The sequence below is a fragment of the Carcharhinus amblyrhynchos genome, chromosome 2 (genome assembly GCF_965287045.1).
Source record: "Carcharhinus amblyrhynchos chromosome 2, sCarAmb.v2.hapA, whole genome shotgun sequence".
NCBI classification, from domain to species: Eukaryota; Metazoa; Chordata; class Chondrichthyes; order Carcharhiniformes; family Carcharhinidae; genus Carcharhinus; species Carcharhinus amblyrhynchos.
Window position 1 is genome coordinate 131570901 of NC_137325.1, and position 25504 is coordinate 131596404.

The 25504-nt window shown below is 44.2% G+C and overlaps 1 protein-coding gene across 1 annotated transcript in view; it reads right to left on the reverse strand.

Moving 5' to 3' along the window:
• rnf32 (ring finger protein 32) overlaps positions 1–24967 on the reverse strand; it is a 50180-nt gene extending 25213 nt beyond the window's left edge. Inside the window, exons 1-7 of the mRNA XM_080217504.1 lie at positions 24902–24967; positions 19179–19307; positions 16911–17056; positions 10452–10719; positions 7385–7527; positions 4170–4202; positions 3119–3243 (exon numbers count right to left, since the gene is read on the reverse strand). Coding sequence (XP_080073630.1) covers positions 3119–3243; positions 4170–4202; positions 7385–7527; positions 10452–10719; positions 16911–16991 — 650 coding nt within the window. The 5' untranslated portion in view covers positions 16992–17056; positions 19179–19307; positions 24902–24967. The remainder of the gene's footprint in view (positions 1–3118; positions 3244–4169; positions 4203–7384; positions 7528–10451; positions 10720–16910; positions 17057–19178; positions 19308–24901) is intronic.
• Positions 24968–25504: the final 537 nt, after the last annotated feature.

Genomic DNA, 25504 nt, shown 5'->3' on the forward strand with positions numbered 1-25504 from the left:
AATTTGTTGATTGATCCCAAGTGTGAGGAAATAATTGAAATGTATCTCCCCACAACACAAAAAAGTTGGGTAAGTGTGGTGTATGAGAATGACGGATGACTTTGTTGAAAGATAAAAGATGCTGAAAGGCTGTATACGCTGGGCTGGCGTGCCTAGATTTAGGGAGTATCACCCCAGGTTAATGGTCAGCCATTTTGGGACTGAGGTGAGGAAAAATTAGATTTTAGTTTTTAGATTTCCAGAAGGCGTCTGGTGCCTCACAAGGTTGCTGCGGAAGGTTAGGGGAGTTGGGGGTAAGGTGCTAGCGTGGATTGAGGATTGGTTATCTAACAGGAAGCAGAGAGTTGGAATCAATGGATGCTTTTCTGGTTGGCAGTTGGTGACTAGTGGAGTGCCGCAGGGACTGGTGTTGGGGCCTCAACTGTTTACCATACACATAGACGATCTGGAGGAGGAGGCTGAGTGTAGGGTAACAAAATTTGCTGATGACACGAAGATGAGTGGAAAAGCGAATTGTGTGGAAGGCACGGGAAATCTGCAGAGAGGTCTGGATAGGCTGAGTGAGTGGGCGAGGACCTGGCAGATGGAGTATAACGTTAGCAAATGTGAGGTTATCCACTTTGGTAGAAATAAGAGTAGGAGGGATTATTATTATTTAAAGGGTGAAAAGCTGCAGCATGCTACAGTGCAGAGGGACCTGGGGGTCCTTGTGCACGAATCGCAAAAACCCAGTCTGCAGGTGCAGCAGGTGATCAAGAAGGCGAATGGAATGTTGGCCTTCATAGCGAGGGGGATAGAATATAAAAGCAGGGAGGTCTTGCTGCAACTGTACAGGGCACTGGTGAGGCTGCAGCTGGAGTACTGTGTGCAGTTTTGGTCCCCATATTTGCAAAAGGATATATTGGCCTTGGAGGGAGTACAGAGAAGGTTCACCTGATACCGGAGATGAGGGGGTTAGCTTATGAAGAGAGATTGAATAGACAGGGTCTGTACTCGTTAGAGTTTAGAAGGCTGAGGGGGGATCTTGTAGAGACTTACAAGATAATGAAGGGGCTAGATAGGGTAGAGGTAGAGAGATTCTTCCCACTTAGAAAGGATAGCAGAGCTAGAGGGCACAGCCTCAAAATAAGGAGGGGGCAGTTTAGAACGGAGTTGAGGAGGAACTTCTTCACTCAAAGGGTGGTGAATCTTTGGAATTCTCTGCCCATTGAAGTGGTGGAGGCTACCTCGTTGAATGTATTTAAGTCATGGGTAGATAGATTTCTGATAGACAAGGGAATTAAGGGTTATGGGGAGAAAGCGGAAAAGTGGAACTGAATCACTTTCAGATCAGCCATGATCTTATTGAATGGCAGGGCAGGCTCGAAGGGCTAGACGGCCAACTCCTGCTTCTATTTCTTATGTTCTTACGTTCTTAAATGGGTTGTACATCTGTAGATACTTTACATCAGAGGGCTATAGTGCTCAGACATTAAGTGTACCCAAGGCTGAGATGGATGGATTTTTGGATTCTATTCAAATCAAGGGATTCAAGGATCAGGCAAGAAAGTGCAGTTGAACTTGAAAATCAGCTGTGATCTTATTAAATGGCAGATCAGGCTTAACGGGCCACATCATAGAATGCTACAGTGCAGAAGGAGGCCAATTGGCCCATTGACTCTGTCCCGACTACAATCCCACCCAGGCCCTATGCTCATCCCCCATACATTTAGCTTAGCTAGTCCCCCTGACACTAAGGGACAATTTAACATGGCCAATCCACCTAACCAGCACCTCTTTTAGACTGTGGAAGGAAACTGGATCATCGGAGGAAATCCACACTGACACAGGGAAAATGTGTAGACTCCACGCAGACTGTGATCCAAGCTGAGAATTGAACCTGGGTCCCTGGTGCTGTGAGGCCGCAGTGCCAACCACTGTGCCACCATGCTGCCCTGGCTGACTCCTGCTTCTATTTCTTGGGTGGAACTTTTCCAGCCGCTGAATGACAGGCTAGGAAGTATGGGGGTGGTGGCAGGAGAGCTGGTGAAATGCCAGGGAGCCACATAGGTATGGGAGGGGGAAGATGCAGCTCCCCTCCTCCCACCCCCACCACCTCTTCCCAAACAGCCGTTTTACCACTGGAAGGAATGGAAGTGGCTCAGCTGTCTGGTGATAGAAGGTGGGTGGCCAATTTAGTCAATTAAAACCCAAATGAGGGCAATTATCTGGAGCTGCTGGTATTTTACAGGTTCAGAGCAGTCCCTTTGCCTTGTGCAGAGGTGGTTTCCTAGCTGCTCCCCAGGATGGGAGTCACCATATCTGGAGACTCCAAGGTGGGAGCCTCCAGAGACAACATCACTCATCACAACATTGCCTCGGTTAGCTGGTGGAAATTAAGTTTAATGAATAAATCTAGAATTGAAAGTCAGTCTCAGTAATATGACCATGAAACTGTCATCTGGTTCACTAATGTTCTTTAGGGAAGGAAATCTGCTGTCTTGGCCTGGCCATGTGACTCCAGATTCTACAGCAATGTGGTTGACTCTTAACTTCCTTCTGAAATGGCTGAGCAAGCCACTCGGTTCAAAGACAATTAGTGATGGGTAGTTAATGCTGGCTTTGTCACTGCTATCCACATCCCATGAAAGAATAAAGAGCATTCCAGCGCAGAAGGAAGCCATTCAGTCCATCTAGTTTGTAGCAATGCTCCTGTAGAGGAATCTCTTCGTTGCTCTTTCCCCATATCCCTGCATTTTTTTTCTCCTTCAAATAAGTATCCAATTCCCTTTTGACAGCTACGATTGATAGCATGTCCACTACACTCTTTGGCGTTGCGATCCAAATCCTAATCACTCACTACATTAAAATAAGTTTTTCCATGTGTGGGCACTGGTTCTTTTGCCAAACACCTTATAACCTTTCTGGTTATCGGCCACTGGAAACAGCCTCTCTCTCTTTATCTATACCCTTCCAGATTTTAAATACCTTTATCCTGATCTATGTAGCCATGTTCTTTCTTTACCTTGTAAAGCAAATGTTTTCTATAAGATGGCACAGATATAGAACCCCAACAGTGCAGAAAAAGTCATATGGCCCATCAAACCTGCACCGATCCCCTCTGTTATCACATTAGTACCTTGTAGCACATTTTATCCTGTGTAGACGAGCTCCGTCATGAATTACCCTGGTCTGGTATTGTTCTTTCCTGCACATTGGGCAACTCTTCCTCCCAGAGAACTTCTCAAAGGCTTGCAAGCAAATCTTCAAACAAAATGTACAAATGAACAGTATAAGCAAATTTTCAGACATTGACAAGCTATTTTATAGTGCCGCTTTTAATACTGATTGCACATGTTCCAAACCACATTATGGGGTGATTCTCCCAGCATGCTGTGGGCCGGAAAATTCAAGTGGAGGCCGTGCAGTAGGTTCCCCACTGTGCGCCACGGCCTCCGTGAGCCTCCGGCTGCAGGATTACCGCCGCTGTCAGCTATGTGCCAGAAATCAGTGTAGAGCTGTATAAATTATTTAAATCAGAATTAGCGGGTGCAGGACTGAATTCTATAGGCCCGCTAGCCTCCCCTCCCTCACTACCACCACCACCACTCCCCAAGTACCCCCCCACCCAACCTTGCCCTAGCCAGGAGTGTTTCACTCCAGCGGGATTTACAATAGCTTCCCACTTGCGGAGAGCTGGCAGTCTGACCCCACCAGGGTGCGGGAATGGGTCAGTTTGGTTGGGACATCTCTGGGGGGGCCAGTGATTGGGCCTTGTGAGAGGGTGTTCCCACAGCTGGCGACGTGAGGTCGCAGGGCTGGCCAGCGATCGGGAGCTGGGCAGTTCGGGACCATTGCACGTGCACCGATCTCGGTACTGACAGATCAGCGCATGCACAGTGGTCTGCTAGGCTGGCAGCTTAGCGCCTATCCGGAGGGAATAGGCCCCGCCCCCAAATGTTTAACGCTATTGACACTAGGATACTGCGGTGCACAGAGTGTGGGAGATTCATTTTGAAAATCCTGCTGAAAAAAACAATGGGATTTACTCCAGTTTTTATGCGAATTAGACACTTGAAATTTTTTTGGGAGAATCCCACCATTTATGTCCCTAATTATACAAAACATCAATAACATATGTTCCTAAAAATGGAAATTCTAATAATTTCTCTGCAGTTTTTACCACTTACCCTATGAAAAACATGAGAACAAGACAGCAGAACCTGTTGGACAGAACACCAAAAAATATAGTTGAGATTGAGTTCACACAGTAGTTTGTGATATTGTGTTTATAGATGGAAAACAAATAATGTTTAGACCATAAGACATAGGAGCAGAATTAGACCACTCAGCCCATTGAGTCTGCTCTGCTATTTAATTGTGGCTGATGTTTTTCTCACTCCCATTCTTCTGCTTTTCCCCATAACACCTGATCTCTTTATCAATCAAGAACCTATCTATCTCTGTCTTAAAGACACTCAATGACCTGCCTCCACAGCCTTCTATGGCAAAGAGTTCCACAGATTCACCATTCTCTGGCTGAAGAAATTCCTCCTCATCTCTGTTATGAAGGATCATCCCTTTAGCTTCAGGTTATGCCCTCTAGTTCTAGGTTTTCCTACTACTGGAAACATCCACTTCATGTCCGCTCTATTCAGGCCTCACAGTTTCCTGTAAATTTCTCTTGGATTGCATCTTCTTTAAATTAAGATTATAATAAGGTTATGGCTAGGTTTTGGTGTGTGAGGTGGGCAACTCAAATCAGGAAGTTTATCAGACCCGCCAACCCATCTTGGTAGAATGTACACTGATGCTTTGTGGGGGTGGTGGGGTGATGTAGGAGCTGGGCACACTGACTCTGAAATCAGGAGGCCATGGTGGTGGACGAGTACTGGGTGGTTTGGTTAGATTATCTGCTTCTCTTCTCTGTGACTTTGTCCCAGTTGTGTATGAAGATTATGGGCTCTCTATCCCTCACTGCACTCCACCCACCTCCTAGGCTCCTTTACCTTACATGCCATCATATCCGCAACACTGATCCCCTGGCCCCTTGTACTCTCTATGTCAATTCAGTGCTGTCTCATGTCCCCAGCCACACCCTATGATTCCTCAAACTGTCTGAAGTCTCTTCAATGCTCGTATGCATTACAGATAGACACTGAAGTCTCCCATCCAGAGTACGTTCTGTGCCTTGCCAACGATAGTGCTTCCTCCAGTTTAGAAGGATGAGGGGGGATCTTATTGAAACTTACAGGATATTGCAAGGCCTGGATAGAATGGATGTGGAGAGGATTTTTCCACTAGTAGGAAAAACTAGAACCAGAGGGCACAACTCAAACTAAAGGGATGATCCTTTAAAACAGAGATGACGAGGAATTTCTTCAGCCAGAGTGTGGTGAATCTGTGGGAACTCTTTGCTGCAGAAGGCTGTGGAGGCCGGGTCATTGAGAATCTTTAAGACAGAGATAGATAGATTCTTGATTAATAAGGGGATCAGGGGTTATGGAGAAAAGGCAGGAGAATGGGGATGAGAAAAATATCAGCTATGATTGAACGGCAGAGCAGACCCGATGGGCCGAATGGCCTAATTCTGCTCCTATGTCTTGTGGTCTTAAAGCACAATGGTGTTCAATGTGAAGGAATACTGGTTCATCAGCTGGGGGTTGAGGAGGGCGTGAGTGGAGGTGGTAATTAACAATCAAAAGGTTTCCTTACTCATATTTGACCTCATGGGTTCTGAAGTTGAGGTTCAGGGCTTTATACCACCTTTGGTGAGCCTTGTCATAGAATCCTACAGTGCAGAAGGAGGCCATTTGGCCCACAGAGCCTGCACCGACCACAATCTCAGCCAGACCCTATCCTCATAACCCCATATATTTTACCTTGCTAGCCCTCCTAACACTAAAGGGCAATTTAGCAAGACCAATCCACCTAACCTGCACATCTTTTGACTGTGGGAGGAAACCGGAGCACCTGGAGGAAATCCACACAGGGAGAATGTGCAAACTCCACACAGACAGTGACCTGAGGCCAGAATTGAACCTGGATCTCTGACACTGTGAGGCTGCAATGCTAATCACTGTGCCACCGTGCTGTCCTGTCCTGCTGGTGGGACAGAACATACCTAGGGAATGTGATGGTGGTGTCCAGCACATTGTCTGAGTATGACTATATCAGGCTGTTGTTTGACTAGTTTGTGAACCAGCTTTCTCAATTTTAGCACAAGCCCTCAGACGTTACTAAAGAGGACTTTGCAGGTTTGACAGGGCTGAGTGTGCTGTTTCTGGTGCCTAACTCAATGCTAACTAGTTCTGCGCTTCCATTCCTTTCAGATTTCGTAGCGATTTGAGACATCTGAGTGGCTTGCTGGGCCTCTGAAGTTATCAGTTGCATTGTTGTGTGTCTGGAGCTCGATGTGGGCCAGACCAAGTCAGGACGGCAGATTTCCTCCCCTGAAGGACAGTAGGAAACCAGATAGATTTTTACAATGTTGGTTTCATTGTCACTATTACCGAGACCTCTAATTCCATAATTACTGATTTAAATTCCAACAGATGGTGTCAGGGTGGATTTGAGCCTGTGTCCTCAGACTATTGCCTGGGCTTCTGGATGGCCACAATGCCGCTACCTCTCCTTAGCACAATTAATGCTGCTCCTTGCGTTAAACTGACAGGGGAGGGGAGTTGTCATTGGGGTCATGGGGAGGCTCTCCACTGATATTTTGGCTGGGGGTAGTAGGGGCTATGGCATCCCATAAAATTCAGCCCCCTGACTTTGTCCAAAATGTTTCTGATAGTTATCGAGGAGAAACATCTGTAGGATATAAGATATATTTTCCATATTCTGTCATTGGCTGGGAGAACACATATAGCATCAGTAAATTGCAGGAATAGTTTTTTTTGCATTGTTTGACCTCCTGTTTCTTGAGTGGACCCTAAGTGCATCTGAGTAACACTTCTACTGGCCAATCCGTCGAGCACTATCCATTCAGTGACTGGTTCATACTCTGCCTCCAAGAACCTGGTTTAAAATGGTCTTTACTGCTAAGCGGTAGAAACTGTCATTGTTTAATATTTTTGCTAGATCAGCAAAACAGATCCCCAACGTGAAAGAGAATGGTCCCAACCAATGTCCTTTAGGACTTGGCCAGTGAGGTTAGTCGTGGATCTACCAGGCTCCCTCTTGATGGAGGTTTCTAAACAGGTATAAATTGAATTCAAAAGTGAACATTTTTTGAGGGGGGGGTGGAATTAGCACTGCATATACTGCAGTGCTATTTTAACTGGTTAATATTTCACACTTGTATCTCAATCACTGTTGAATGGAATACACTCCTAGTTTCTTCGCAATTTGTACTCCAGTAATGTGAAAAGCGCTTGCTACTCTGTTTTTCAAAAGTACTCACCTGTTGCTGCATCCCGAACTCTTCTCTGCATATAGCACAAGGCTGTGATGAATCTCCCTGTTGTATTGATCTCTTTTTCACCAGTTGCCATTCATTATCTGTTAACGGTGCTTTAGGTGCATCAACCAGACCCATTTTCTGTGCTTAAAAGAACAATTGATAAACCAAAATTTAGACCAAGATTTCTTGTTGAGGAAAGACTGAAACCAGTCAATTATAACTAGATCACAAATTGAACTAGACCCTTTTTTGTGATTTGTAATAACTTGCTCAGAGGTCATTCAGATGAATGTATTTAACCTTAATTTGAAACTTTCAAAATGCCTCAATGTCAATTATTATTGATCACTGCGTATAAGTTGGCCTTTGAAGCTTTGGAAAACCTTTCCACAAACATGGATCGACTTAGCTGCTGAGTACAAAATGTGAACAAGGTCTCTGAATAATCTTGATCTTCTGCAGCAAACTAGATATTTTCTTTCTATAAAGTGATTAGACCAACTAACTGTAACTCTGAATGTTTGCTGGGCTCAGGACTGGATTTGTCCCACTTTACTTATCCCTTCATGGGATGTGGGAGTCACTGGCTGGACCAGCATTTATTGCTCACTAGTAATTGCCCTTAGTGGCTTGCTAGGCCATTTCAGAGAGCATTTAAGAGTCATTTGCATTGATCTGGAATCACACACAGTCAGACCAGGCATGGAAGCAGATTTCTTTCCCTAAAAGACATTAGTAAATATGATGGATTTTTACGACAATTGACAATGGTTCTGTGGTCATTATTAGACTTTGGAGAAGGCCTTGTGGTAGTGCCCCTACCACTGGACCAGAAGTTCCTGGTTCGAGTCTAAAGCCAGGACATTTTAGCCACGGGGAGGAGCGTTCAATGAGTTCAATTGCATGAAATCCTTCTACCACTTTCCTCACTATTCTCCAAAGGGTTAAAAAACAGCATGGGTGTGAAGATATGCTAAACAACAACAGCAGACTTTTACTTACAGATTTTCATTCACTTCAAATTTTACAATCTGCTGTGGTAGGATTCAAACCTGGATCCCCGAAGCATTATCCTGGGTCTTTGGATTATTAGTCCAGTGACAATACACCATTGCATTGCATTTCTGGTGACGATAAAACCATTCTGGCGATTTTCGACAACCCATTCCCATAGACCCCTCTCAAGGTCACACCAATTCCCATGGTGCATTTGATCTTGGGCATCTTCTTCAGATTAGATCATCCTTCTTCGTCCATTCTTGCACCAGTTTGTCACTAACACCAAATTCTCTCTCTGCAGCAGCTATCTGATGAGTTGACAAATGTTGCAACTTTTATCTTGAAGCCAGTTTCGCACTTCATCATTTTTGCAGGGGATCCCATTTCTTTTCATCTGTTGCCATGCGTGGTTTCTTCTATGTGGATACATCTTACCACGCGTGCAACCCGCACAGAGGGTTGTGGGAGTATGGAATGCACTGCCAAGTAAGTTGGTGCAGGTAGGCACGCTGGAGTTGTTTCAGGGATACTTAGGCACATGAGCGGAATCGAGATGGAGGGATATAGGAGACTGTTTTAAATGAGGATCAAGAGCCTTGGGACGTTCCTGGGAATCAATTGATTCCTTTGGACCTTCCAACATATTTTCTGGCTCACTTGTTTTACTTCTGAGCTCCTGGGGATTCCCTTGAATGTTTGCATAAGATGTGCATGTTATTGATGTTTTTCTCTTTTAATCCACAGGTGCTTCGGTCTGCCTTGTTGTCCAACAAGGGGCATACACGCGATAGGTCGTACAAGGGCTGCTCTTGGATGTTTCGAGAGTAGCCTAGTACTTCACGTCATTAGTGTATGTTTAAACTGGACCAGCTGATGGGCAACATGACAGCTCAGTGACTATCACTGTTTGCTGTGCAGACACATGAATTTGGGCCAGTATCTGTGGGAGTTTGCGCATTCTCCCCATGCTTGCATGGGTTTCTCCTGGTGCTCCGGTTTCCTCCCACACCCCAAAGATGTGCTCTTAGGCTGATTGGAGTAACAAACTGTCCCTAAATTAAACCCTCAATGTGGAGTGCCATAAGCGTAGACAAAGATCATGGGTGGAAGAGGGAACTCACAATGTTAAAATGGTGGCGCAGGCTCGTTCAGCTGAAGGGCCTGTTTCCCGTGCTGTGTTGTTCTTTGTACTTTGTTCTAGCTAAAGCTGTCTGTATCGCCTGCTTGATCCTACGTCCTGGGATTGCGTAACTCTAAACATATATTTTTGAGCTGGAAAATTGATGCCAACTCCTAATACAGGAAAGCCCTGTATATTTACAAACTGAAGAATGGGAAGCCGACTTCTACGGTGAGTACGGTGCACTGGAAGATTGGGATGCCTGCGCAATGGTGCCCCAAGAGCTCAGCAGCTGGCTTCATTGATGACTTTAAGCTCCACTCCCCCTTCTGGTGACAATCACATCTGGACATTTTTTAACTAAGTGCCTTATGATTGCAACTGGGAGCTCACCCAAACAATTGGCGCAAATCTTTCCTGAACACTCGTTCAGCACTTCGAATTTTACACCCTGTTACTTTATTCCACATTTTGTTTGTTCACAACATCACAGACCATAAAAAATGGTTAGCAAATAACATCAGCACACAAAAGTAAACTGTTAAATCTATATTGATCGACACCACTGACTTTGCTTCAAAATGGCAGGTGGTATCAGTTCCAATTCTTAAAATGGCTGCCAAATAATTTGCCCTTCTAAACAAATTCATGGGCCAGAATTTTACTGAACTGCCCACCACAGGAATTGTTGTGAGCGAGGAGCAGACCACGGTTACAGGATGAGCGAGGCCATAAAATTTCATCCACTATGTTCCTGTAGCTTCCTGCTAAATACAGACTCTCTTTTGAGGAGGAGGCTGACATAAACCAATTAGCCACTAGATTTATAATAAATATCCATCTCATCCATGATTCTTTTTTGAATTAGCTGTTATTTAAAAATGACATCACAAGCATGACGCAAACATAAAAACAATACATTAAACGTGAAAAGTGAAGATAATTTACCCAAAGTGAGGCCCAAGGGCTTTGGATCCAAAACATACTCTTCCTCCTCATTTTTTCTTTTCTTCTTTTCTTCTTTTCTTTTTATTCCTGTATCCACCACAGGCTTCACAGTGTTTCTGTCTATGGGCCTGTAGCAACTCATCTTAGGCCGTTGTTTTGTTTTGAAAGTATCAGACAATGAAAGGTTTTGGAGCTGCAGATTCCTAATAATGTGATCTTGCAAAGCCACAGCAACGAGCACTGTGGTGTCTGGTTTTGTGGAAATATGCTAGAGGGTACAATAGAAACGAGAATGCAAGAACAACTAATTATTTTTTATTTGAGAAGCCCTCTTAAGTGTGTAACTCATGTCCAACAAATTGTTATCCACTTATTTTGGGGTATATATTTAATGTTGCATGGCTCTCTCTCTTTCCTCCCCACTTCCAAATTTTATGGTTTATTTTAAGAGAACTCATTAAAACAAGGATTGCGTCTGTCCCTGCTGAACTCCAGAAAGCCTAAATACATTGATGGATAGGAGAGCTGATTGCGAAGTGAAAGTGTTTATGTGTTAAATTACATCACATAAACACTTTGCTTCCTCAGTCAGCTTCCGATTCCAAAGCGATGCTCGTAACATTTTGCCTGCTTTATTTTCGTCCTGAGCTAACACAATCAGCAAGCTCATTAATAAAGCCCAAGCAGATGATGCTACTTTAAACCACATTGTGAATATACATGCTTTTCCTTATTTTATTGAGTCCTCTGAAGATTAAACAGGAGATTAAAACAGAGACCATTCAGAAGTAATTTACTTAAAGAATACAGCAACTTTCAAACTCAACTTTGATAGCTTAAAAACTATTAATGAAATTTGTAAAAAGAAATTACAAATATGCTTATTTTTAAAATTTGTTTGTGGGACATGGGCGTCACTGGCTGGCTAGCATTTATTGCCCATTCATTGTTACCCTTAATCAAGGGCAGTTGAGAGTCAACCACATTGCTGTGGCTCTGGAAAGGTCTGTTGACCTCGGGTCATGACGTAGGCCAGACCAGGTAGATTTCCTCCTCTGAAGGACAGTAGTGAACCAGATGGGTTTTTCCAACAATTGACAATGGTTCATGGTCATCAGTAGATTGTTAATTCCAGATATCTTGTATTGAATTCAAATTCAAGTTACAGACAGTAGGGGGAAGTTGTGTGTGGAACCGGAAGAGATTGGAGAGGCATTGAACCATTATTTCTCTTCGGTGTTCACGCAGGACGATATGAATGTAACTGAGGAGGTCACTGGGGTGAAGGGGTGTAAAATAGAAAGTATTGCAGTTGATACAGAGGATGTGTTGGATATTCTAGAAGGGTTGAAAATAGATAAGTCCCCTGGTCCAGACGGGATTTACCCTAGGATTCTATGGGAGGCAAGAGAGGTGATTGCAGAGCCACTGGCTCTGATCTTCAGGTCGTCGTTGGTCTCTGGTATAGTACCGGAAGATTGGAGGACAGCGAATGTTGTCCCATTGTATAAGAAGGGGAACAGAGACTTCCCTGGGAATTATAGACCAGTGAGTCTTACTTCTGTAGTGGGCAAGGTTTTAGAAAGAATTATTAGGGATAGGATTTATAGTTATTTGGAGAGTAATGAATTGATTAGAGATAGTCAGCATGGTTTTGTAGCGGGAAGGTCGTGCCTTACTAACCTTATTGAGTTCTTTGAGAAGGTGACCAAAGAGGTGGATAGGAGTAAGGCAGTAGACGTGGTATATATGGATTTTAGTAAGGCGTTTGATAAGGTTCACCATGGTATGCTTCTGCAGAAAATGCAGATGTATGGGATTGGTGGTAATTTAGGTACTTGGATCAGGAATTGGTTAGCAGATAGGAGACAGAGGGTGGTGGTTGATGGTAATTATTCATCATGGAGTTCGGTTACGAGTGGTGTGCCTCAGGGATCTGTTTTGGGGCCACTGCTGTTTGTAATCTTTATTAATGATCTGGATGAGGGTATAGTTGGGTGGATTAGTAAGTTTGCTGATGACACCAAAGTCGGAGGTGTGGTAGATTGTGAGGAAGGGTGTCGAAGTTTGCAGGGTGACTTGGACAGGTTGCAGAGCTGGGCCGCGAGGTGGCGGATGGAGTTTAATGCGGAGAAGTGTGAGGTAATCCATTTCGGTAGGAATAACAGATGTGTTGAGTATAGGGCTAACGGGAGGACTTTGAATAGAGTGGAGGAGCAGAGGGATCTAGGTGTATGTGTACATAGATCCCTGAAAGTTGGGAATCAAGTAGATAAGGTTGTTAAGAAGGCGTACGGTGTCTTGGCGTTTATTGGTAGGGGGATTGAATTTAGGAGTCGCAGCGTCATGTTGCAACTGTACACAACTCTGGTGCGGCCGCACTTGGAGTACTGTGTGCAGTTCTGGTCCCCACATTACAGGAAGGATGTGGAGGCTTTGGAGAGGGTGCAGAGGAGGTTTACCAGGATGTTGCCTGGTATGCAGGGGAGGTCCTATGAGGAGAGACTGAGGGATTTGGGGTTGTTTTCACTGGAAAGAAGGCGGCTAAGAGGGGATCTTATAGAAACATATAAGATGATTAGAGGTTTAGATAGGGTGGATGGTGATAGCCTGTTTCCTCGGATGGAGAAAGCTAGCACGAGGGGGCATGGCTTTAAATTAAGGGGGGGTAGTTATAGGACGGATGTCAGGGGCAGGTTCTTTACCCAGAGGGTGGTGAGGGACTGGAATGCCCTGCCTGCTGCAGTTGTAAATGCGCCTAGTTTGGGGGCGTTTAAGAGATCGGTGGATAGGTTTATGGACGAAAAGGGATTGGTTTAGATTAGTGGGTCAATGTTTTTTTTAAAAAATAAGACTGGTCGGCGCAACATTGTGGGCCGAAGGGCCTGTTCCGCGCTGTAATGTTCTATGTTCTATGTTCTAATTCTGCCATCTGCCATGGCGAGATTCGAATCCACGTCCCCAGAACATTAGCTGAGCTTCTAAATTAATAGTCCATCACCTCTTTTTACACTGACAATTTAATTCAACACAGTTATGAGAAACTCATCTTAACTGCACATATCCCCTGCACGTGTCCTGTGCCACTGGTAGCAGTTTCTAGCCTGTTGTCTTGGCTACTTTTTTATATTCATTTGTGGGACATGGGTTTTGCTGGTTGGACAGCATTTATTGCCCATCCCTACTTGCCCGAGTGCAGTTGAGAGTCAGCCACACTGCTGTGGCTCTGGAGTTGCGTGTAGGCCAGACCAAATAAGGACGGCGGACTTCCTTCCCTTAAGGGCATTAGTGAACCAGATGGGTTGTTCCGACAATGGATTCATGGTAATAGTAGATTCTTAATTCCAGATTTTTTTACTGAATTCAAATTCCGCCATCTCCCGTGGTGGTATTCAAACCAGGTCCCCAGAACATTAGCTGAGTTTCTGGATTAATAGTCCAACAATAATACCATTAGGCCATCAACTCCCCAAATACAACTTCAGGCTACAACCTGAAGCAATGCTCACTGATATCTATTGAAGCCAATAATAGGGAATACCAGAAGGAGAATACAGATGAGTATTCTTTGCAAATCCCCTACGTTTTAATTTCAGCTTTCAGTCATTAGTGTGAGATCCACGTGTCGGAAGCCAACAGCATTAGCACAAGTCACAGCGCAAAGTAAAAACAAAGGCATTGCGAGAGTAATACTGGCTCAATTCTGTTCTCCTGCTGAGAAGCTGGACTGCCTCTGAAGGAATAGTGCTAGTAAGGACCATTCTATTATTGCCAATTGTCTTTGAGAAATCAGTTCTGTTAAGCATAACCAATCAGTTCTTATATTTAAATTTCAAAACAAGCCTTGACTATACTGTGAACACAATTCAAATTAAACAAATGAGACAAAGCACTCCAAAGATGTGCGAGTTAGGTTGATTGGTCATGCGAAATTGACTCTTATGGCCTGATTTTACCATTTTGATTCTAAGTGCTGTATCTGGGCGCAATTCAGATCCAGCTTGGAAATTGCTTTCAGGCGCCCCCATACGCATTTAGCCAGAAAAAAAACTGCGCGTCTGAATTGTGTGGGGCTTAGTGTGCCCGAAATGATTGGAGCTCTGAACTGCGCATGCGCAGTTAGGAAAAGATTTAAAAACGGGCGTCTGTGTCAGATTGCTCCCGGGCCACAAAATGGAGAAAGTGGCCCGGGAGTGAAAAGCAGGAGCGATGGTGCACACACACATCACTGTCCTCCTTATCCACCCACGCCCTCCGTTCCCCAGATCAATCACGACCCCCTGCCCCCTTCCCCCCCACCGATCGCCTGCAGAGTGGCAACGGGCCCCCCTGCCCACCCCCTTCATCGCCTCCACCAGAGATCCATCTGGCCTTTCCCCTCTGCCCCCAGAGAATGATCTGGCCTCACTCCCCCTCCCCCGCCAGAGAATGATCTGGCCTCACTCCCTTCCTCCCCCCCACCTCCAGAGGTACATCTGACCTGCCTCCCCCCTCCCTAACCAGACAACGATCTGCCTTCTCCTCCCCAACCAGACAATCATCTGGCCTTCCTCTCGCACCCCCCTGCCCCCTTCCCGCCAGAGATACATCCGACCTGCCTCCTCCTCCCTCTCCCTCACTAGAGAATGATCTGACCCGCTTCCCTCCTCCCCCCCATCACCGATCTGAGTCAGAGCAGTTGGAAGCTCTTGAACTCACCTCTTCAGCAGCTGGAGCGCTCGATCAAGACTTTTATTCAGCAGGACCATTTCGGCATGATTCCAGATCAGCGAACATGGTGGTAAAGGGTGAAATGCTGATAAAGTTGGGCGGGCAGTTCATTAATTCAATTTAAATACATACAAATACATTTAAATCACCGTTGCGCCCATTTCAGGCGCGAATTGGACACGGTCATTCATGGGTCTCGGTAAAGTGGCCATCTGCACGGATGCAGACGCAGATCGCGTTAATGGCCTCACACCCAACTTTACCACATTTTCACGCCTGAAAACGGGCACAACGCAATGGTAAAATTGGGCCCTTAGTGTCAGGGAGACTAGCAGGGTAAATACATGGGGTTAGGGGATAGGGCCTAGCTGGGTTTATTGTCGGTACAGACTCGATGGCTGAATGGTCTCCATCTGCACTGTAGGGATTCAATGAGATCTATGATAATGGATACTTCCTTAACTGTTGCCTCTCAAATGCATGCTCAAAGTATGATGATTCTGTCCTTTACAGAAATAACAAGATAATGATCATTTTCTGAAATAAAAGGAAAAAATTCTGGAACTGGTTATCATTATATGCAATGATTAGCATTCCCATTTCATAAGAAGCTGCCATTGACAGGAAAAATTACAAAATTCCTTAAATAATTACTAGAAATGGGTAAGCTAGTTCCTAATTGTGAAGGTACTCCTCCCCGAAATGATGCTGGACAGAGATAGATAATTGATAGGCCCAAATTTTGATTTTACACACATGTTACATTGCTGATAAAATGGCCCTACCTACCACCTCATTAGACCCAATAATGCAAGGCCACTACACTGAATTATTTTGCATAGTTTCTGGTGCTTGGCACATGATGGCACAGCTTCTTGGCACAGCTTCTTCCCTGCTGCTGTCAGACTTTTGAATGGACTTACCTTGCATTAAGTTGATCTTTCTCTACACCCTACCTATGACTGTAACACTACATTCTGCACTCTCTTCCCTCCTTCTCTACGAATGGTATGCTTTGTATAGCGCGCAAGAAACAGTACTTTTCACTGTATGTTAATACATGTGAGAATAATAAATCAAATTTTAAAAAATGATGTGCCCTGGCAACCATCAGGAATTGTGTCATATTAACAGGGGTTAAAAGCTATTGAAAGGCTGGGTGCGGGCTGAAAAATAGCTTGCACACCATGATCCACTTTGAGGAACTGACCGCTGGAGGTCCAGCAAGGGAAGGCTCAGCACAGAAAAGTGCCCTGATAGAAGAAAGACACTGAAAAGTTCAATTACAATTTGTGGCCTTTAATTGATCCTGGCATGTTCATTATGAAATGGCTACTGAATGTCCAAAACATTGCTTAGGTACACCATACACATGTGGGAAGAACATTTACTTAACTTAATTGAAAGCTGCAGCCGCAATGAAGGTTGTTGTTTTGTGTGCAGTGTCAGAGCATCAACAGCACTCGCCTGCTGCATCTTAAGCCAATGTGAATGATAGGCCTCAGCGCCTAGTGAAAGGTGCCCAGTTCCCAAAATGCAAACGTATTTTCTGCACCTGACATCACATTTTTCATTGCGTTGTGTAATTTTATTCAAAGTAAACCCCACAATCAACAAGACGAGACTGTGCAAATAGACAATTATCTCACAGCGACTTGATCTGCATAATGTCTCCTAGAGAATAAGAATGTGGGTAATAAAGTCTGCATTCTACAGTCAAACACTTGAAGTCAGAGTTATAAGACATACCTTGTCCTTCCATGATTTGGTGCTTGTACCTGGCACCAATGATGCAGTCGCTGATTTGGATAATGTATCGTTTAAATCCATAATTAAAGGAAAACTGTGACTGCAGCCATCAACTTTCAAGACTTTTGCATTTACGAATAGTTTACCTGATAGGAACAAAAGTTGATGATAGAGATTATTTATTTAGTAAATATAAGTCACTTTTCTTAAAATTCATTCTTATAATATAAGCAACAACACAAAGGTCACCAATTATTGGCTGTCCCTAGTTTTAAATATTTTTATTCCTTTACAGGATGTTGGCTAGGCCAGCCTTTATTGCCCATTCCTAATTGCCATTGAGAAGGTGGTAGTAAGCTGCCTTCTTGAATCGCTAAAGGCTTGTATGGGCTACTTCAGAAGATTGCTAAGAGCCAACATTGGTATGGCTCTGGAATCACATATTTGTCAGACCAGGTGAGGAAGGCTCATTTCCTTATCAAAAGACATTAGCAAATCAGTTGGAATGTTACTATAGCTTCACGTTCACTGTTATTGAAATTCCATCTGCTGTAAACCAAATTCAAATTCTTAATTACCCTTTTACAAAGGGTCTTTGACAAAGGGTCATTTGGACTTGAAAAGTCAGCTCTTTTCTCTCTTTACAGATGCTGTGTCAGAGAACCCAAGTGTTGTAAAGGTTTAAATGATGTGGGTATGCCAGAAATCCACTTGTTCATGTTTCTACAGACTGGGTTGCGGAAAACCAGTGCTTTGCTAATCCCATTTTATTTAGAACTCTCTGGATTATTTATGTTAATTTTTTTGTGTCTTTTCCACTCTTCCTTACTCTAGATTTTTTTGTTACTTTTATCTTAAACCCAACTTCCACACCTTGTTTGTGCCCCTAGCCTTAAGATAAAGGATTTGGTTTCTTCATTCTTGCATGGGATATGGGCATCACTGGCAAAGCCAGCATTTGTTATCTATCCATAATTGTCCTTTAACTCAGAGGCCATTTCAGAAGGCAGTTGTCAACCACATTCCTGTGGGCCTGGAATCACATGTATGCCGGATAAGAACAGCAAATTTCCTTCCCTAAAGGGCATTGTAGTGAACAAGGTAAGTTTGCACAATAATCAATGATAGTTTCAAGGTCTTCATGACTGAGACTAGCTTTATTATAAGTGGCAGGATTTGGACCCATGTCCCCAGAGTTGGGTCTCTGGATTAATATCCAGTGACATAAGCACCATACCATCTCATGTTTGGTGGCACTGCTCTTGTTTCTGTCAGTAGGTCACTGAAGTGAATTCCAGGGACTAGAGAACATAATCTCAGTTTACACTTATTTTAAGATGACTCAGCAATACTGAGGTTCCACCACACTGTGAGACGTACCTATCTCTGTTGAGGTATTAAACTGAGGTCCCATTAGCTCTCTCAGGTGGACAGAAAAGATTGCATGGCATCATTTTGAGCACGAGCAGGGAAGTTATCCCTGGAGTTCAGGTCAATAGCTATCCTTCAAACACAAGTACCAAAACAGATTAGTTGCTAATTATCCAAATGGTTTGGGTCCTTACAGCCGTTACCATAATGGCTATGCTTTTTGACTACAGATTTTCACGGTAACGTAGAATCATAGAATCCTACAGTGCAAAAGGAGGCCATTTGGCCCATTGAGTCTGCACTGACCACAATCTCACCCATCCCCACAACCCCATGCATTTACCCTAGCTAGTCCCCCTATCACTAAGGAGCAATTTAGCATGGCCAATGTACCTCTTTGGACTGTGGGAGGAAACCGGAGCAGCCGGAGGAAATCCAACTAGACAAAATGAGAATGTGCAAACTCCGCACAGATAGTGATTCAAGCTGGGAATTGAACCCGAGTCCCTGGCGCTGTGAGGCAGCAGTGCTAACCACTGTGCTACTCCTTACATTACCACCTCATGCAGTGGTAATGTAAGCCTACTTGTGACACTAATAAATAAACTTACAAGTACTTCTTTGGGCATAAATCGCTTACAGACATTCCAAACTCATCAAAGGTACTATATAAATGAAGACTCTTTCTTTTTGGTATCGCACCTGGGCCAACAAACAGAAAATCTTGTCTGTCATGTTAGCTACAAGTAAAATGGAAGCCATGTTTTGGTCTCAAGGTAACTTCAGTGAACATCTTGAACGCTGAAAGCTCCAATGTGTAATTGAGAAGGGATTGTTATAAGTTGCAGTTCCACAAACCAGTTTTATGTGATCAAATAATGAGGATAACCTCCAGACCTGCTAAGTGGGTCTTTCTGTCTCTTTGCTGTGAGTCACATTTTAGGCTGGAAGCAATCTTGTCTCACTCTTTAAAAATAAAACACATCCTTTTCACATTCCAATGGGTTTCGAATCCATTTTAATATTCTATATAAAAAAAATCAGTCCAAGTTATCAGCCTGCACACGTACATGCGCATGCACATACAAACATCCATCATGCTTTAGTGCATCAAAAATATTTGAAAGAGATGAAAGAAACAGAAATTTTCTGTTGCTTTTTTTCCTGACTGGGTTAGTGGGCAAGGTTTTTGCAAGCAGCTATCTACTGAAACTTTGCTTAATGTGGACACTATAAGGGAATGATACTATAATGCTTATGTTATCCAATTAGTAAACCAGAAATTTAGATAAATGATGCATAGATATACATTCAAATCCCACAGTGGAGTTTAAGTTCAATTCATAAATCAATCTACAGTTTGGAAAATAAATGCCAGCATCAGCAATGGCAACCATATAACTTATAAATTGTTGTAAAACCCACGTGGTTCACAAATGTCCATTAAGGAAGGAAATCTGTCTTTGCCAGGTCTAGCAACTATGTGGCTCCGGAAACACATTAGGCTGGATTTAATTTGATTTGATTTATTATTGTCACATGTATTAACATACAGTGAAAAGTATTGTTTTTTGCGTGCTGTACAGAAAAAGTATACCATTCACAGAAAAGGAAACGAGAGAGTGCAGAATGTAGTGTTACAGTCATAGCTAGGGTATAGAGAAAGATCAACTTAATGCAAGGTAAGTCCATTCAAAAGTCAGACAGCAGCAGAGAAAAAGCTGTTCTTGGGTTGGTTGGTGACCTCAGATTTCTGTATCTTTTTCCCAATGGAAGAAGTTGGAAGAGAGATTGTCTGGGGTGTGTGGGGTCCTTAATTATGCTGGCTGCTTTGCCAAGGCAGCAGGAAGTATAGACAGAGTCAATAGATGGGAGGCTGGTTTGTGTGATGGATTGGGCTACATTCGCGACCTTTTGTAGTTCTTTGCAGTCTTGGACAGAGCAGGGGCCATACCAAGCTGTGAAACAACCAGAAAGAATGTTTTCTTTGGTACATCTGTAAAAGTTGGTAAGAGTCGTAGCTGACATGCCAAATTTCCTTGGTCTTCTGAGAAAGTAGTGGCATTGGTAGGCTTTCTTAACTATAGTATCGGCATGGCTGCACCAGAACGGGTTGTTGGTGATCTGGACACCTAAAAGCTTGAAGCTTTTGATCCTTTCTACTTTGTCCCTGTTGATGTAAACAGGGGCATGATCTCCTTTACGATTCCTGAAGTCAATGACAATTTCCTTCATTTTGTTGACATTGAGAGAGATTATTGTTGCTGCATCACTTCATCAAATTTTCTATCTCATTCCTGTGCTCTGTGTCATCATTGTTTGAAATTCGACCCACTTACGGTGGTGTCATTAGCAAACTTGAAAATCGAATTGGAGGGGAATTTGGCCACATAGATATATAAGGGAATAGTAGGGAGCTGAGAACACAGCCTCGAGGGGCACCAGTGTTGAGGATGATTGTCGAGGAGGTGTTGTTGCCCATTCTTACTATTTGTGGTCTATGAGTTAGGAAGTTCAGGATCCAGTTGCAGGGGGAGGTGCCGAGGACCAGGCCACGGAGTTTGGAGATGAATTTCATGGAAATAATAGTGTTGCAGGCTGAGCTACTGTCAATAAATAGGAGTCTGAGAGATTTAATGCTCTCCTCCACAAAACCAATTGGTGATGTAATGGGCAACTTAATTGGGCAATAAGCTGGCAGATTCCTGGACGGACGTTCTGACCTGCTGCCAATTGAAGTCCTTAAGTGAGTAATTAAGGGCCATTTCCTGCCACTATTGGTATTCACCACTCTAAAAGCACCATGCACAGTTCTGGTCACCATATTATAGAAAAGATACAGAGGCACTAGAGAAAATATGGAAAAGAAAGGATGATACCAGAATTGTGTGATATATATCAGGACAGGATGGAAAGAAAGAGAGGGGTGACCTGTTCAAAACTCAATTTTAATGGAGTAGTTACAGAGTGTGTGGGCAGATTAATATGTCCCCAGGTAGACAGCACTCCTGCCCATTAGAAACCACATCAGCATGGAGCTGATGTGCTCCTAATTGACCCACCTTGCAGCTACAAGGACTGAATGGAACTCCCTCATTGGGCCGAAAGTCCTGCCCTCTGAAGCCGCTGGTCTATCCATTAGTTTTTGCAATGCCGGGAAGGCATCAGTGGAGCTGCTGTGACTGCAGGAAAAAAAGATCAAGGCTCATGTATCTCCATAGCAGGTAAGTCTGGGGTCTCAAGCCTGGAGGGTTTGCATATGTTAGATACAGGGGCAGGAGGTGGGGGAGGCAGTAGGTTTAAGGGAAGTTGCGGGTAGAGAGGGAGGGACTTTTGACCTAAGGGAGGTTAACCCGTGATTGGCCAAGGGCAGCCCCTGAAGAGCGACATCCAATTCACTCCCACCTTTTGAACATTTAAGTTTAAGAAAACACAGGCAAGCTTCCAACTCCCACCCTACTGCTTATGTCAAACATTTTATGGCATGTGTATTTATTATCATGATCAATGAATTGGCAGCCTGTCCACTCCCCATATAATGGGGGGGAACCCAGGGACGGGCGGGAGGGAATGGGATGGACACCTATCCCATTTCATGGAAAACAGACCCTCCAAACGCAAGTAATATTCAGCCCAATGTTTCTTATTATGGGATAGAGCATAACTAGAGGCCTGTGATATATCGATATTTCACCAAGGAACCCAATAGCAAATTCAGAAGAAATGTATTCATTCAAAACTTTTCTTGTTAATGCATTCATCCATTGGAGTGGTGAGAATGTGGAATTCTCTACCAGAGAGAGTGGTTGAAATATATATATATAATATAGATACATTTAAGGGGGAAAGTAAAATGTATGAGAAGAGGAGGCTCAAGTGCAGCATAAGTAACGACTTAGGCTGCTGGAGCCTTTTTTTCAATGGACCATGGACTGTTTTTCAAAAGCAACTGACAACTACGGGTTAGCCATCAGCTGATGAAAAGCAGAGATATTGCCAACAAGCACCACCCACTAGAACTATCAATTACACAATCCAGAAGTTTGGAGGTTGCTTCGCCTAGGTTGGAAGCACGATCTCCAGGAGTGCCTGTATTGATAGTGAGGTGGCAAAAAGCATTTGCCCATTTATACAAGAAATTATGGAGGAAATGAGGTATAAATAAAAACTAATGATAAAACTTGTGGCATCCAACCCGTTGGTAATGCTTACCCAGCTGAATGCTTCTGAAAAGTGGACTGCCGACTTGAGACTTCTCCCATCACACTGACTTACAAACTAGCTGGATTGTGGGTCCCCAAGATGGAGTGGGGAGAATAATGTCCCAGAAGTTCTGAGAGAAACATATTTTAATGAGGAGCTGAAGGAAATCAGCATTAGTAGAAAAATGGTTTTGGGGAAATTAATGGGATTGAAGGTGGATAGATTTCCAGAGCCTGGTAATCTTCATCCCAGAGTACTTGAGGAAGTGGCCCTGGAAATAGTAGATCCATTGGTGGCCATTTTCCAAAATTCTTTGGAATCTGGAATAGTTCCTATAGATTGGAGGGTAGTTAATGTAAGCCTGCTATTCAAAAAGTCAGGTAGAGAGAAAACCTGGAACTAAACTATAGACCCAGTGAGCCTAATGCCTGTATTGGGAAGTTGTTAGAGTCCATTCTCAAGGATTTCATAGCTCAGCATTTGGAAAGCAGTGGTATAAACAGAAAAAGTTAGCATGGATTTACGAAGGGGAAATCATGTTTGACTAATTTATTGAATTCTTTGAGGATGTGACTCGTAGAGTTGATCAAAGAGCAACCACCTTCTAGACTTTCAAAAGGCTTTCGACAAGGCCTCACATAGCAGACTACTATGTAAAGTTAAAGCGCATGGGATTGTGGGTAGTGTCTTGAGATGGATAGAAAGCTGGTTAGCATTCAGGAAGCAAAGAGTTGGCATAAATGGGTCTTGACAAGCAGGATACTGAAGGGGTCTGTCTTAGGACTCCAATTGTTCAAATTGCATATTATTTGGAAGAGGGAACTAAATGTATTACTGGCAAAATTGCAGATGATACAAAGTTGGGTGGGAGGATGAGCTGCCTGGTGCAGTGTTGGTGTCGGGGTTGGGGTGTTGGGTCTCGGGTGTCAGGGTTGGTGTCGGGCTGTCAAGGTTGGGGAGTTAGTGTTGGTGTTGGGAGGGTTAGCATTGGGGAGTTAGTGTTGGGGTTGGAGGTTAGTGTTAGGCTTGGGGTGTTAGTGTTGGGTGTTAGTGTTGAAGTTGGTATGTTAGTTTTGGGGTTGGGGTATTAGTGCCGAGGTTGGTGTGTTAGTGTTGGGGTTGGGGTGTTGGTATTGGGATGTTAGTGTCGATGCTGGGGTGTTAGTGTTGGGATGTTAGTCTGATGTTGGGGTGTCAGTGTTGGGGTCAGGGTGTCAGTGTTGGAGTCGGGGTGTTGGGGTATTAGTGTTAGTGTTGGGGTTGGGGTGTTTTGTGTTGGGGTGGGGGGTTCGTGTTGGGGTGTTAATGCTGAGTGTTCTCATTCAGCGGCTGAGGGTTGGAGAAGGCGGTTGCTCCTGTTTGTGTTGGTGTTTGCGGGGGGGGGGGTTAGTGTTGGGGGGGGTGTTAACGCTGAGTGTTCTCATTCAGTGGCTGAAGGTTGGAGAAGGCGGTTGCTCCTGTTTGTGTTGGTGTTGGGTTGGGGTGTTTAGTTTTGGGGGGGTTAGTGTTGGGTGGGGCGTTAACGCTGAGTGTTCTCATTCAGAGGCTGAAGGTTGGAGAAGGCAATTGCTCCTGTTTGTGTTGGTTTTGGGGTTGGGGTGTTTAGTGTTGGGGGGGGTTAGTGTTGGGGTGTTGAGCTGGGGTGTTAACGCTGAGTGTTCTCGGGCTGAATGTTGGAGAAGGTGGTTGCTCCTGTTTGTTTTGGTGTTGAGGTGGGGGGGGGTTGGGATGTTAGTGTTGGGGGGGGGGGTTAATGTTGGGGTGTTAGTGATGGGGTGGTGTTAATGCTGAGTGTTCTCATTCAGCGGCTGAGGGTTGGAGAAGGCAGTTGCTCCTGTTGGTGTTGGGGTATTGGGGGGGGGTTAATGTTGGGGTGTTAGTGATGGGGTGGGGTGTTAATGCTGAGTGTTCTCATTCAGCGGCTGAGGGTTGGAGAAGGCGGTTGCCCCTGTTTGTGTTGGTGCTGGGGAGAGGTGTAAATGTTGGGGTGTTTAGTGTTGGGGTGTTGGTGTTGGGGTGTTAATGCTGAGTGTTCTCGGGCTGAATGTTGGAGAAGGCAGTTGCTCCTGTTTGTGTTGGTGTTGGGGAGAGGTGTAAATGTTGGGGTGTTTAGTGTTGGGGTGTTGGTGTTGGGGTGTTAACGCTGAGTGTTCTCGTTCAGCGGCTGAGGGTTGGAGAAGGCGGTTGCTCCTGTTTGTGTTGGTGTTGGGGAGAGGTGTAAATGTTGGGGTGTTTAGTGTTGGGGTGTTGGTGTTGGGGTGTTAACGCTGAGTGTTCTCGTTCAGCGGCTGAGGGTTGGAGAAGGCGGTTGCTCCTGTTTGCCAGTCGGGCCTGGGCCTGGGCGCCGCCTGAACTTCACCCGGCTTTATCTCCACTAATCGCACTGGATATTGAAATCACTCCTAAACCATACACACCTTCATCGCCGTCAATGTCGGGAACGTCCAGCAGCGAAATCTCTCTCCCTTTGTTTAAAAACAAAATTAAAAAAGGAAACTGGAGAGAGTCAGTGATCCCGACACCGGCTGGAAGCGTCCACCGTTACCTAGCAACCCCAGCCCAGCGCCAACCTGCGACCAAACACAAACAATGGCAGGTTAGCTTTTCAAAATTAACGGTTTATAAACAAAATAACGGCCGGCAACTTGCACCTTGTTAGTGTGGAAAATTGTTAAATTGTTTCCTCGTATCAAAAAGCAGTTGTGTTTTTTTTTTACCCGTTTTACAGGAGCAATCTCTAAATAATCTTTTCGGTAAATTTAATAAGGTTATCGCTTTTGGATTGTTCTTTTTATTTATAAATAGATAAATTGAATTGTGACTTCAAAGTCCAGCGTCCCGTTGCTAAGTAACTGCTGGCACTACAGCAATTTTCACTGTTTGAGGCTTTGGGTGTTCTCTTTTCCTTTCTACTAATTTTAATCAAACTTAAGAGGCTGTGCTGCTCAACTTTTCTTATTCGGTTGGATATTTTCAGAAGACAGAGTCCTTTCATTCTTAATCCAAATCCAGACTCCAAA